Below are 12,868 nucleotides of genomic sequence, written 5' to 3'. Positions count from 1 at the left end.
CATAGTTTACATGTATATTGACAGTAGTGGTATCAGAAACCAAAACTGATGTGACTTGGGCAGCCATATTGACTTGGAGTCGGCAAGATGGACTGGTTCGAATCATCAAAGACTCCAGCAGGGCAGCCATCAACTGTATTATGTACAACCAGTCTGATGAGGTAAGAAAATGTTGATTTAAATACAAATGAACGCTTGACTAAAACTTACTAGAAGACATGGGCCTTCAAAAGAGCGATTTACAGGTGATCAATATTAGATATTCTTCCTAGCTTTTTATGCCTCCAAAGGAGGTGATTTGTCGAGTGAATGACCCACATCCCTACCTAAATGGTCAAAGTTGCACTAGCAGGTTTATCATTATGAAATGCTGCTTATAAAACATCCAGTATAGTTTACCGTCTGTTACTTTGTCATGCTCAGAAGTGTTTAAAAAAACAACAACATGTGTTTGGTATACAAAGAGGATGTGTTACGTGCAAGACCCACGATCCTACCTCAAAGATAAAGGTCACACATGATGTTTAATCATTATAGAATGCTTCATATATATGCACATAGAATATAAGTTGGTTGTGTCCAGGCTGTAACTTTGTCATGATGGTGATTTTAAAATTACTTGGCACATATATTCAGTACATGACAGCAACATGTTCAGTGCGAGACCCATGTCCTTACTTCAACGGTCAAGGTCACACTTACAGGTTTATCATTATGGAATGTGGCTAGCGCTTATATACAGTACAGTTGGTTCTTTTCAGCCTAAACTTTGTCATGGGGAATTCATCACAGCTCTTATTTTTGAGTTATGTGCCCTTAAATATAATTCAATTTAAAGCTCATATGAGCAAAAGTTGTTCATAGGTCATTGTCACCCACTGCTTCATTGGTTGTCATCAAAATATTCTTGTTAACACTCTAGTAGCCACAATTTCAACCCAATATTCATGACATAAAGACAGAATGTGTTTCTGGAATTTAGGTCAAGTTCAGTTTTAGGTCATCTTTAGTTAATAAAGGTCACAATGGGCCGGTTATTTGGAACATAATTAAAGTTAACAACGTTGTTAAATGGAATGTTAATCTTCAAATTTTTAACCTACAAAAAATCATGGACACACATGTGATCTGCAGTACTTGTCACAAATAATGAGCAAACTAATTCAGCTTTTCATATTTTAATTAAGTATAACAGCACATAAGAGAATATATTTCACCTTTAAATGTTCACAATGCTGACATTAACAACATTTGTAACATTAACAAAGTTCTGAACAATCAGGCCAATGTTTTATTTAAGAAAACATTTTCTAAAGAGTACTTTTGCTGCCCAATCTTTTTCAAACTTAGTCTGAACCAGGTTGCTGTATTGAATGAAGCCTTGTATCAAGTACAGTTGTGGGTCATGTAGACTGACAAATCAGGTCATGCTGTCAACTCTTGTATTTCTGCAAGGTTTTGAATGAATTTCAATCACTTCATATTCCATAGCATGTTTAAATTTTGCCCACAAGAAAAGCCTAAGATGATCTGTACAAATGGTCATAAAATGGCACTTGAGTTTAGTTTTGCTAATCAAGGCATCAAATAAATTCAAAATGTTTTATGTTTTATTTTAATAAATGAGGAAAAGAAAAACATAAAATTAATTAAATGAACTTTTTTGATAGTAATTAAAAAGAACAAGGAGGACACTTGTGTTGAATGGCCATTAAACATGGTCATGAAACAATAATTTTAGTTTAGGGTTTTTAAGTCATCAAATAAATCCAAAATGTTTTTTTTTTTAAATGTATGTCAGTATTAACAGGGATAAATTAGTTGAAATCCATTATGTTGCAAGGACTGATACTGCATTAAAATTAAAATGTGATTATAATCCAAAGTTATTTAATTGCTCAATGTGGATATTTCTTATTAGGTCCCTCATTAGTACATACTCATATACCGGTACACTCTTGGTATTGGTTTTTACAAAACACTTAAAAGTCAGTAATTTTCTAACCGTTTGACATATCAAATTATTCAAAATATGCATCAAGGGACAGTGCATTCCATTTTTGACAGCAATATATATGAAGCAACTTCATACTATTCAAGATGTCTTTTTTATGACAACTGATGAGATAATGTGTGATGTAAAATCTGAAGGAATACCCTTGCTGCATGCCAGATGTAAATATTGTCTGTCAAAGATTTAGAACGATTTGCTGTAGCTCATATAGGCCTGAGGTCCAGCCAGTTCTGATGTGTAGCAGTGGTCCAGCATGTTGAAGACTGTGTCAATGTGGATATCAGCTACGTAGTGACTGATGTAGCATCCTGGCTGCATGCCAGATAGAAACATTGTCTCCTTTATAGATTCCAATTGATCTTTTGTAGCACATCCAAGCCAAGTCAAGCCTGTTCTGTAGTTCAAAGCAGTGTCCCAGCATGTTGAAGGCTGTGTCAATGTGGCCATGTGGTGGTCCCGCTGTGTACTCAAATAGGCTATCTAGTGCTGTTTGTGCTCTTCTTGGCTGGTTTAGTTCCCTGTAGGTAAGGTGTTGTAGATAGTACAGGAATGGGATACAGTCAGTGACAACATTGTTCTTCCACTTCAGATCAAGTCGTCTGTTTTCATCATTTATTCCCCTGAGCATTTCATGTATAAGATGTCGTGGGATGCAGTTTATTTCATCTTTTGTAAATGTAATACAAAACATGGTGTATTTTTTTAGGACCTCTGTGATTGGGCAGATTATCAACTTCTTTCTAAACTCAGAACTTGATATCAGACATTTCCTTCCATAATGTGTACAACACTGCCACACTTCTGGTCCCAGCAGTCCTTCACAGTAAGTCAGTACTTCTGCAGCTTCTTCATACTGCCCTCTGCAGTACAACATAGAGGCAAACTTCAACCTACTTGACATACAGTCAGAGTCAAGTGACAGCTGGTACCAGTTTAAGATACCCCATGTGATTGGTTGTCCCATGTAGATGCATCTTGAAGCCAGGATTGAGGCAAGGGTGCTGCACAGGAATGGGGTCAGCCGAGAAACTATTTCCTGTTCTAGGTCACTTTGGGAATCAGAAATAATGTGTGAAAAAAGTAAGTGGCGTTCAATGTCATTATCTGAAGTCAAATGATCCAAACGAAACATCAGAGATTGAGATTCTTCATGTATTAAGTTCTGGAGAATATTTCCGGATGTTTGGGCTAGTGCACATATATTTTGACGTGGTGTAAGGTTGTGTCCACTGCATTGTAGCAGTCTCAAGTCAAAATTGTCCATGTGAATGTAAAACAAACACTGCAGTTTTGTGTTGATGAGATAGGAAATGATGCTACACAGTTTTGGAAGTTCCCAATTGTGCAACTTTCCCACAAAAAGATTAACGCCAGATATTGTAAAATGGGGACAGTACCTTTGTATTAACCATCTCTTTAGTGTTGTCAGAAGTAGACTCACACATTGCACAATGTTGTCTTCCCTCCATATGTCAAGAGGATAATTTTCTATTGTAAACATCATTGCAGTTTTGATGTGAAATGTGCAAAATCTGTCTCCAAACAAAGTTTTAAGAAATGTTTTTCTCATTATTTTGGCAAGGGTATATACTTTCACTTGAACAGTGTTAAAATTAAACATTAAAAATCGCTCCATTAACGAAGTTGAAAACCTCCACTGCAATTTTGAATAAGGGTAACTAGGTAACATTGAAGAAACCATAAATGCTGTTGATCTGCATCCTGTTTGTCTAGCTGGGCTCTCAGCGTAGCCCTGTGGTACTAGAAAGACTCCAGACTCCCTGGCCCTGGCCTTTGTGTCAGGTCTAGGCCAATGTTCAGGGCGTGGTCTATTAAACATGAACTTGCATTCCTCTGGCAGCTGGTCGCAATGGTATCCCCGGACATTGTCCAACCATTTATCATGAGTCATAGATGGCCCATGTCGAATTATTTCCCCATATTCATTGTATGTTTGTACAATATCTTGAAATTTAATTCTTGTATTAGCCAATAAAACTCTCCCATTCACACACAGCACATCATCAGGACCTTTTGTTTCTGCTGCTGGTAGTGGGCAGTCACCTCTCAGTCTCTGCAAGTAGCAATGCTGAGGAGGAGTGAGATCATTCTTCAACACCAGAAGATTTGGCTTTCCATATTGCCAGTTTCCCCAATTAAGAGCCACATGAACTTTTTCATCACAACACAAGAAGTCCGTATCAGAATCCATCCCTGGTGTTGTTGTGGCCTCACTCTGACTGCCAACTATGTAAGAAGGAAAATTCCCATCTCTCAACAAACTATTGATATTGCCAATAGTTTCTATCCTCAGGTATGTTCTCCTCCTCCTGGCAATCATCCAGCTGTTGACCCCGATATCCTCCATCACCCGGGACAGTCGCAGGGAAAACAGGCTCTCACTCTCCCTATCACTATCCATGGCTTGCTTTTTCGTAAATAACAGTCTGTCAATAAGAACATGTAACAGATAATCTCAATGGTGTAGGGGGTTTCCTACTTAATTCTACTTTCGAAATCAGATAACAATAGCTTAATTGAGGTTTTAGATAATCTTCAGGTATGTGTGAATACCTAACACTCAATCCGTATATCTTTAACTAAATGTTCATGGATTCAAATTTGTGTAAAGGTTTAAAGTTTGGTAATTTATAGCTTTACAATCAGGTTGATACTTTATATGCTATGATGTAAATGTAAAATTATCAATTTCATCTTTGTCTAAATTGTGCACCTCGTTTCATCCCCACATTTGACTGCCATCATTTTCAATTAAATTTTAGTAAGCTTTAAGATCCAGAATTATAATACCACCTGGGAAAGTCAATACAGATATAAATACTCACTTATTCAAATGGATTGGATATCAGATTTTGAAATGATAAACTACTTATTCAAATCAGATAAAAAAAAAAAAAATATCAATATTGAAATCGATTTTTGCATCTTGGTTATGAGCTGGCACGAACCCAGGTTTATTGACAGTTTTTGTGTCGCCTGAAAAGACGACATATAGGGGTTACTTTTGTCGGCGGCGGCATCCGCGTCCCATTTTCGCTTGTCCCCAGTATATCTCCTAAACTATTAGTGGTATCAACTTGAAATTTCATATGTAGATAGATCTAATTGAGGGCAAGTGCAGTGCACAAGAACTGTTACTCTTGCTTCCATATTTTTAGAGTTATTGCCCTTTGTTATTTTTCATGCTTAAAGTTTTGTCCGGGGCATATCTTGTAGAATATAAGAGTTATCAACTTGAAACTTCATATGTAGATAGATCTCATGGAGGGCAAGTGCAATGCACAATAACAGTAACTCTTGCTTTCTTAGTTTTAAAGTTATTGCCCTTTGTTAATTTTCATGCTTAAAGTTTTGTCCGGGGCATATCTTGAAGAATATAAGAGGTATCAACTTGAAACTTCATAGCTAGATAGATCTCATTGAGGGCAAGTGCAGTGCACAAGAACCGTAACTCTTGCTGCCATATTTTTAGAGTTATTGCCCTTTGTTAATTTTCATGCTTAGGTTTTGTCCCTGGCATATCTCGTAAACTATAGGAGGTATCAACCTGAAACTTATTCTGTAGGTATATCTGATTGAGGGAAAGTGCGTTCACAAAAACCGTAACTCTTGCATCTATATGTTTAGAGTTATTGCCCTTTGTTAATTTTCAAGCTTAAATTTTGTCCGGGGCATTTCTTGAAAACTATAAGAGTTATCAACTTGAAACTTTATAGATAGATATATCTTATTGAAGGGGATCGCAGTTCACAAAAACTGTATCTCTTGCTTCCATATTAGAGTTATTGCCCTTTGTTAATTTTCATGTTTAACTTTACCTTGCACACTTTTTTAGCTCACCAGAGCACGAAGTGCTCACGGTTCGTGCTCAAGGTGAGCTATTGTGATCGGTCTTTGTCCGTCGTCCGTCCGTCAACAATTGCTTAAAGAACATCTCCTCTGAAACTACCTGGCCAAATTCAATGAAACTTGACAGGAAGCTTCCTTGGGTGTCCCTCTACAAAAATACAACAAGGGGGTTACGATTGATTAACAACAACAACAACAAAATGGCCGACTTCCTGTTTTGCTTTAAAAAACATCTTCTCTGAAACTATCAGTCCAAATTCAATGAAACTTTACAGGAAGCTTCCTTGGGTGTCCCTCTACAAAAATACAACAAGGGGGTTACGATTGATCAACAGCAACAACAACAAAATGGCCGACTTCCTGTTTTGCTTAAAAAAACACATCTCCTCTGAAACTACCACTCCAAATAATGTCGACAGTAAATAATTCGTCAGGCGACACATCCGACTCGCGGAGTTCTAGTAATTTAGTTAACATCATTGTTGATTTGTTGGCATGTACATTTGTAAACATTTGGATTTGATTCCATTAGATAATATTGAAATATGAAACCTCAAAGCACAAGTTAAATGTCTAGATCAGATTTAAAGCTTATTTCTTGCTTGGATAAACTTGTGATGTGTGGCTCTCTTTGCTTTAAAATGCAAAAAGCATTAAAATAAAATGTTTACGAGAATGGCAAGATTGTTTACAAATTTTGAGTTTTCAATGAAAAGTTTGATTGTAGAGCTTTTACCAAGTCTCGGTATGATGCTAGAGTCAGTCCCTACTCTTATATTAAACTTCATTGTAAGGAAAACTCATTAACAGTAATGGTAAAGGCGGCCCAGGGATGTGATTTGTCCGCGGATTCGCGGAATTCCGCGGATCTTATGGCCCCAGAGACCCCCCCCCCCCCCCAAAAACAAAAAAACAAAAAAAAAAAAAAAAAAAATTATTTTTTTTTTTACCTGAAAAAAAATATTTGATTGCTTTCAGTTGTTTAAGTTAATATTCCAGTTTGCTTCAAATTTAAAGTCAGGTAAGCCCTCAAAAGAGCTTCTAAAAAGCCATTTTTTCTTCTACAGCAGTGCGCTTTTTACCCAAAGAGCGCCCCATAAACCCATGGCCGAAAATGTTTCAGCCCTCCGGCTGCCTGGTCAATCACATCCCTGGGGCCCCAATTTCTCGAAACATTTAAGCTTGACAGGCTTAAGTAGCTTGTTTTACTTAGCCAAAATACATACTTTAATTTGATTTCAGTTAATGAAAAATTGTCTATAACATAATTCCTTTTAAAGTCTAAAATCTTTAAAAAAGATAATTTTACACAGAATATAGGGAAACAAAAAAAGTGAGATTAGCTTAATCCTGTTATAAGAGACTTAAGTAGTTTTGAGAAATTGGGACCAGTACATTAAGTTTCAATGTAATGGTCATAAAAGAATGCAAACATTATGTTGATACAAATATGATAGGATAATTAATCATAATCTATATGACATGTTAAGTGGTTGTCCGGTTAGTGCAGTGGTTAGCGCACTCGCTTTTTACCTAGGCAACCCAGGTTCGATTCCAGGTTTGGGGGCATGTGAGTTTGGTTTGTAGTTTAAAACACAACACAAAATTTGATTAATCTTTTTCAGATAAGTTGCTGCGTGTCGGTGGCTGACTGTCGGCACTTGTTTATCGGAGGGTCGTCTGGTGTAATCTCAGCATACAGGACCAGACATAACAAGGCCAGGGTAAGGAGCATAATTTAGCATTGAACTGTTTGTTATTCATGATCGCAAATATCACATTTACACGATGATAAGTAGTCGTGCTCTTTGTAAAGACAGCAAATGTTTTCTTCTTAGAAACTAAACTGATGAACTAATATAACTATTTGTTTTTGACAAAATATTTAAAAAATGTTTAAAACATTATTGACCAGGATTTTCAACTAAAATCAGGTTATAAGAATGACGATGTCGTTTTTGTCAAACATTGTTTTCCGCCTAATAACTTAAGTAAGCAGTGATGGATAGTGATGAAACTTGGTGTGTAGGAAGCTTTTGTGAGAAGCTACCTTGGGATTGCTTTTGATGGGGGTGGGGTCAGGGTTACATAAAATAGAATAATGGTTTCTGACCAATAACTTAAGTTTAAGGATTGATGGACAGTAAGTTAAAATGTTATGTAGGCAGCCTATGTGAAGAGCTAACTTGGGATTGCTTTTGAGGGATTAGGGGTCAAGGTCAAGGTTACTTAAAATAGAAAAATGCTTTCTGACCAATAATGTTAGTTAGGGTTGATGGACAGCGAATAAACTTAGTGTGTTGGTAGCCTATTTCAAAAGATAGCTTGGGATAATTGTTGATGGTTGGGTCAAAGTCAAGGTTTCTAAAAATAGAAAAATGGTTTCATCCCAATAATCATATTTATGATGATTTATATATGTTCATTCATAAGACTATTACATAGTTATACTGTACCTGGTAATGTACATACAGATTCCTCATTATAGATTACCGTATTACTGACAGATAGTAAAACAGCCTAATTTATTTGTGTTTATTTTCAAAACAAATATTTTAGAATAGATGAGAATTATTTGTTGTTAATAATACTCCAATAAGAAAAGTAACCGCAGTCTTTTCTGAACCATCTACTCCACCTACCTTTTTCTTTTCTTTTTCAAAAATTGCTTAAGGTTGACAGTGGAAAGCATCAATAGTATTATGAGTGTGAAATTCCATGAAGGACCATGATGACTAAGTCCAAAAATTATTGTAAATTGAGTGTATTTTTGTATTTATTCTTATATTATAAATGCAGATATTGCGCAAATATTCGCCGTGTAAAAATCCCCTGGTGTAATATCAAAATCCCCTGGAATTCAGACCAAAATCCCCTGGGAAGCCTCTCAGAAATATGGCATGTATGTTTATAGCTCATGACATTCAAATTATACCACAATAATGTAATATTAACTCATTAAAATGACAAATCTAATAAAAAATAAATAAATAATAACAAACCTGGAACGATAATTAGTCCATATTATTGCTGTTATAATACTTCATTATAACCCGGAAATAAACCGGAAGTTACCCTGCCGCAAAGGATTATCCGGGTGAGCTAAAACCCGGTACCAGGTATCGATATCGAGAAAAGCCGTTATCACAGTTAATGTTACCGGATTATGTTGATACCGTGTTATTTAAAGTATGCATTGGTTGTCAAAAAGCAATTTATAACGGACCGTGGATACTTGGATTTATCACCTGATAATAACCCTGATATCAACAAAATCTGCTATCAGAAAGTGATACCGGATACGGGGGATTTTACCCGGGGTTGGCTGGACCGAAAGTCAAAGTCCCCGCTATTCCCCGCACCTGGGGGGCCGTGGTTACAATTGACTGGTGCATAACAAGAAATTAATTGGCTATAATTACTAATTGCCCATATCAAAAAAACCTTGTTTTGTCGCATTGCAGTGTTTCATGGTTTTTTTCACCACTCTTGCTTGTCTTTAAGTTTATTGGAATAACTCAATATATATATATAAGAATATTCTATGTATTCTATATTTTTAGGAGAGTGAACTTCAGGTGTTTGGCCACCCACGATGCTTGTATGGACACACGGACAGGGTGACCAGTTTGGTTGTGTGTAGACCTTACAGTGTACTGGTCAGCTGTAGCCAGGATGGGACCTGTATCATCTGGGACCTCAACAGGTATAACCTTGTATTTACTTGGCTGAAGCAATTAGGACCATTGTCCACAACATTACATCTTCTACTTCAACAAGTAAATCTGGCTAAAGTCTTTAGGTCATTCGGATCTATCAGCTTTGCTATATAACCTGGCACCTCAATATGTATGGCTTTACACCTATCAGGCTGTAGCTGTTTGAGTCTGTTAGAAGACTTAGTTTATATAATTATGTACGGTCCTTCATCAGTATAATTGTCAGACATTATTCAGAGAAATATACATATAGACTGGAGTACTTGACTCATAATTCCCACAATGTATTAACTTAGAGTTGCTATTTTCAGTTGGTGTCATGTTTCTCATAGCATGTAGCCAACGATATGTGTATGACAGTTTATCTCCAGTTCCTTCATATTATGTAGCCAACGATATGTGTATGCCAGTTTATCTCCAGTTCCTTCATATTATGTAGCCAATGATATGTATATGCCAGTTTATCTCCAGTTCCTTCATATTATGTAGCCAATGATATGTGAATGCCAGTTTATCTCCAGTTCCTTCATATTATGTAGCCAATGATATGTATATGCCAGTTTATCTCCAGTTCCTTCATATTATATAGCCAATGATATGTGAATGCCAGTTTATCTCCAGTTCCTTCATATTATGTAGCCAATGATATGTATATGCCAGTTTATCTCCAGTTCCTTCATATTATGTAGCCAATGATATGTATATACCAGTTTATCTCCAGTTCCTTCATATTATGTAGCCAATGATATGTGAATGCCAGTTTATGTCATGTTCCTTCATATCAGGTATCCAACGATATGTAAATGCCAGTTTATGTCATGTTCCTTCATCTCATGTATCCAACAATATGTGAATGCCAGTTTATGTCATGTTCCTTCATCTCATGTATCCAACAATATGTGAATGCCAGTTTATGTCATGTTCTCTTATATCATGTATCCAACGATATGTGAATTGCAGTTTATTTGATGTTTCCTCATATCATGTAGCCAACGATATGCGAATGCCAGTGTATGTGATGTTCCCTCGAAGAATGTAGCCAATGATATGTTAATGCCAGTTTATGTGAAGTTTCCTCGAAGAATGTAGCCAATGATATGTTAATGCCAGTTTATGTGATGTTCCCTCGAAGCATGTAGCCAACGATATGTGAATGCCAGTTTATGTGATGTTCCCTTGAAGAATGTAGCCAACGATATGTGAATGCCAGTTTATGTGATGTTCCCTCGAAGAATGTAGCCAATGATATGTTAATGCCAGTTTATGTGATGTTCCCTCGAAGCATGTAGTCAATGATATGTGAATGCCAGTTTATGTGATGTTCCCTCGAAGAATGTAGCCAATGATATGTTAATGCCAGTTTATGTGAAGTTCCCTCGAAGAATGTAGCCAACGATATGTGAATGCCAGTTTATGTGATGTTCCCTGGAAGAATGTAGCCAATGATATGTTAATGCCAGTTTATGTGATGTTCCCTCGAAGAATGGAGCCAATGATATGTTAATGCCAGTTTATGTGATGTTCCCTCGAAGAATGTAGCCAATGATATGTTAATGCCAGTTTATGTCATGTTCCCTAATATGATTAAGCCATTGATAAATGTTTGCCCAACACTGGCTTACATGCTGTAACTTTTGCTAACAAGTGTTTAAGATCAATGCCCATTGATAAAATGAGAACAAAACATTTCAATGTTGTTAAAATTGACTGTTACTGGTTTATTTACCCTATACTGGTTTGTCATGTTCCCTCATTTTATGAAGCCAATGAATGACAATGGAAATTATTTCCTGATTTTGTTTACTTTGTTATGTAACAACTAAAAAAACAGGACTATCATTCTTTACATTATATTCTTTGAAAGATAAATCGTGTTAGCTCTATGTTGGTTAACCAGAGTGAGTTCCCTTTGCTCTTCATTTTTATCATCTGTCTTCTGCTTGCAGGTTGTCATATGTCCGATCCATCAGAAGCCATAAGTCAGCTGTGAAGGCTCTTGCTATCAGTAATACATTAGGAGATATTGCCAGTGTCAGTTCCCAAGGTAACACTGATTCACAGTTGAAATGCTTTTTGAAAGAACACAATGATCCCATTTTTTCCACACACAAGCACACACACACACACGCACACACACACACACACACATACACACACATTTCTGACTATATCATTGCTTAGGTGAAGCAATAATACAACCAGTTGTGTAGTTTATAATTTATAGACTGGTCACGTCTAAATTATATATGAGTTATTTCTGTTATTTAAGTTGAAAATATTAATAATATATTATTATTAATCGTTCTTTTGTCAAAGAAACACTAAGGGACACTAAGCTTAAGTAAGTCTTAGAAATCGTCGAAAGTTTAAAAATTATGTTAAAAAATAAATGATACAGGTATGGGCAGCCAGCTGGTTCTTCACACCATCAATGCAGAAGAGGTTGCCATGGTTACCTGTGAAGACACCATCAATTGTTTGGCTTACTCTGGTGCTCCTGAAGGGACTTCTATCAATGTTGTAGCTGGGGGACTGAGCTCTGGGCTTATCAGGTAATTGTCATAACATGGTTTTGATGTGTATTTTCCGTTTGCATGCATGGTCAAGGGATGAGTATTATTAGGGTACGACCAACGGTTTAGCCTACCTGGTGCCACTGAATAGACCTCTGTCATTGTTAAGTAAGTTGTTAGTACTGGGCTTATCAGGTAAGTGTTATTTAAAGCAGACATTATTTTTATTAAACTCTTGTGGTAATGGGTACAGGATGGGTTTAAATCTTGGCCCCTGAAGGGATGTACTGGCTTGGGGACTGAGCTCTGGTCTTATCAGGTAAGTTTTATAATATATGGTGTGCTGTGTATTGACCAAGAGACAGACATTAAATGAGACAAATCCTTGGATGGCAGGTTTTGGACTTATCTCTTGGCATGTAAGTTATCTTTCATATTTGTGTTGGACTAGTGTATAAATAGTCTTTAGATTAAGACTAAATTAAGATTGAGTAAAACACTATTAAACTTAATTATTGTCTGCAATGTCTAATTCTGATTATAAATGATTTTTGGTGTTTGAAGGTTGTGGAGCAGCTGGGATCTAACCCCTGTACGTGACCTTTGTCACAAGCAGCTCAGTGGGGAAATTATAAGGTAGGGCAGTTTCATGTGTGACTAAGAAATGTACTTGAAATCTTACATTGTCACTTGTCTGTTCACTAATTCATGGTTAAGATAAATGAAAAGTCATTTATATCTTACATGTAGGT

At 36.4% G+C, this 12,868-nt stretch overlaps 1 protein-coding gene across 3 annotated transcripts in view; it reads left to right on the top strand.

Annotated features, from left to right (window-relative positions):
- LOC128208301 (lysosomal-trafficking regulator-like) overlaps nucleotides 1-12,868 on the top strand; it is an 86,753-nt gene that overhangs the window by 71,277 nt on the left and 2,608 nt on the right. For 2 of the 3 annotated variants that reach the window (XM_052911844.1, XM_052911843.1), the window contains exons 48-53: nucleotides 25-161; nucleotides 7,510-7,608; nucleotides 9,448-9,590; nucleotides 11,550-11,647; nucleotides 12,002-12,155; nucleotides 12,681-12,752. In XM_052911844.1, the coding sequence (XP_052767804.1) occupies nucleotides 25-161; nucleotides 7,510-7,608; nucleotides 9,448-9,590; nucleotides 11,550-11,647; nucleotides 12,002-12,155; nucleotides 12,681-12,752 (703 nt within the window). The remainder of the gene's footprint in view (nucleotides 1-24; nucleotides 162-7,509; nucleotides 7,609-9,447; nucleotides 9,591-11,549; nucleotides 11,648-12,001; nucleotides 12,156-12,680; nucleotides 12,753-12,868) is intronic. The other variant, XM_052911845.1, reaches the window with a different exon arrangement.

The sequence above is a fragment of the Mya arenaria genome, chromosome 11 (genome assembly GCF_026914265.1).
Source record: "Mya arenaria isolate MELC-2E11 chromosome 11, ASM2691426v1".
NCBI lineage: Eukaryota > Metazoa > Mollusca > Bivalvia > Myida > Myidae > Mya > Mya arenaria.
Note: the sequence above shows the minus strand (reverse complement) of the source record. Positions and strands in the feature narration are given on the sequence as shown.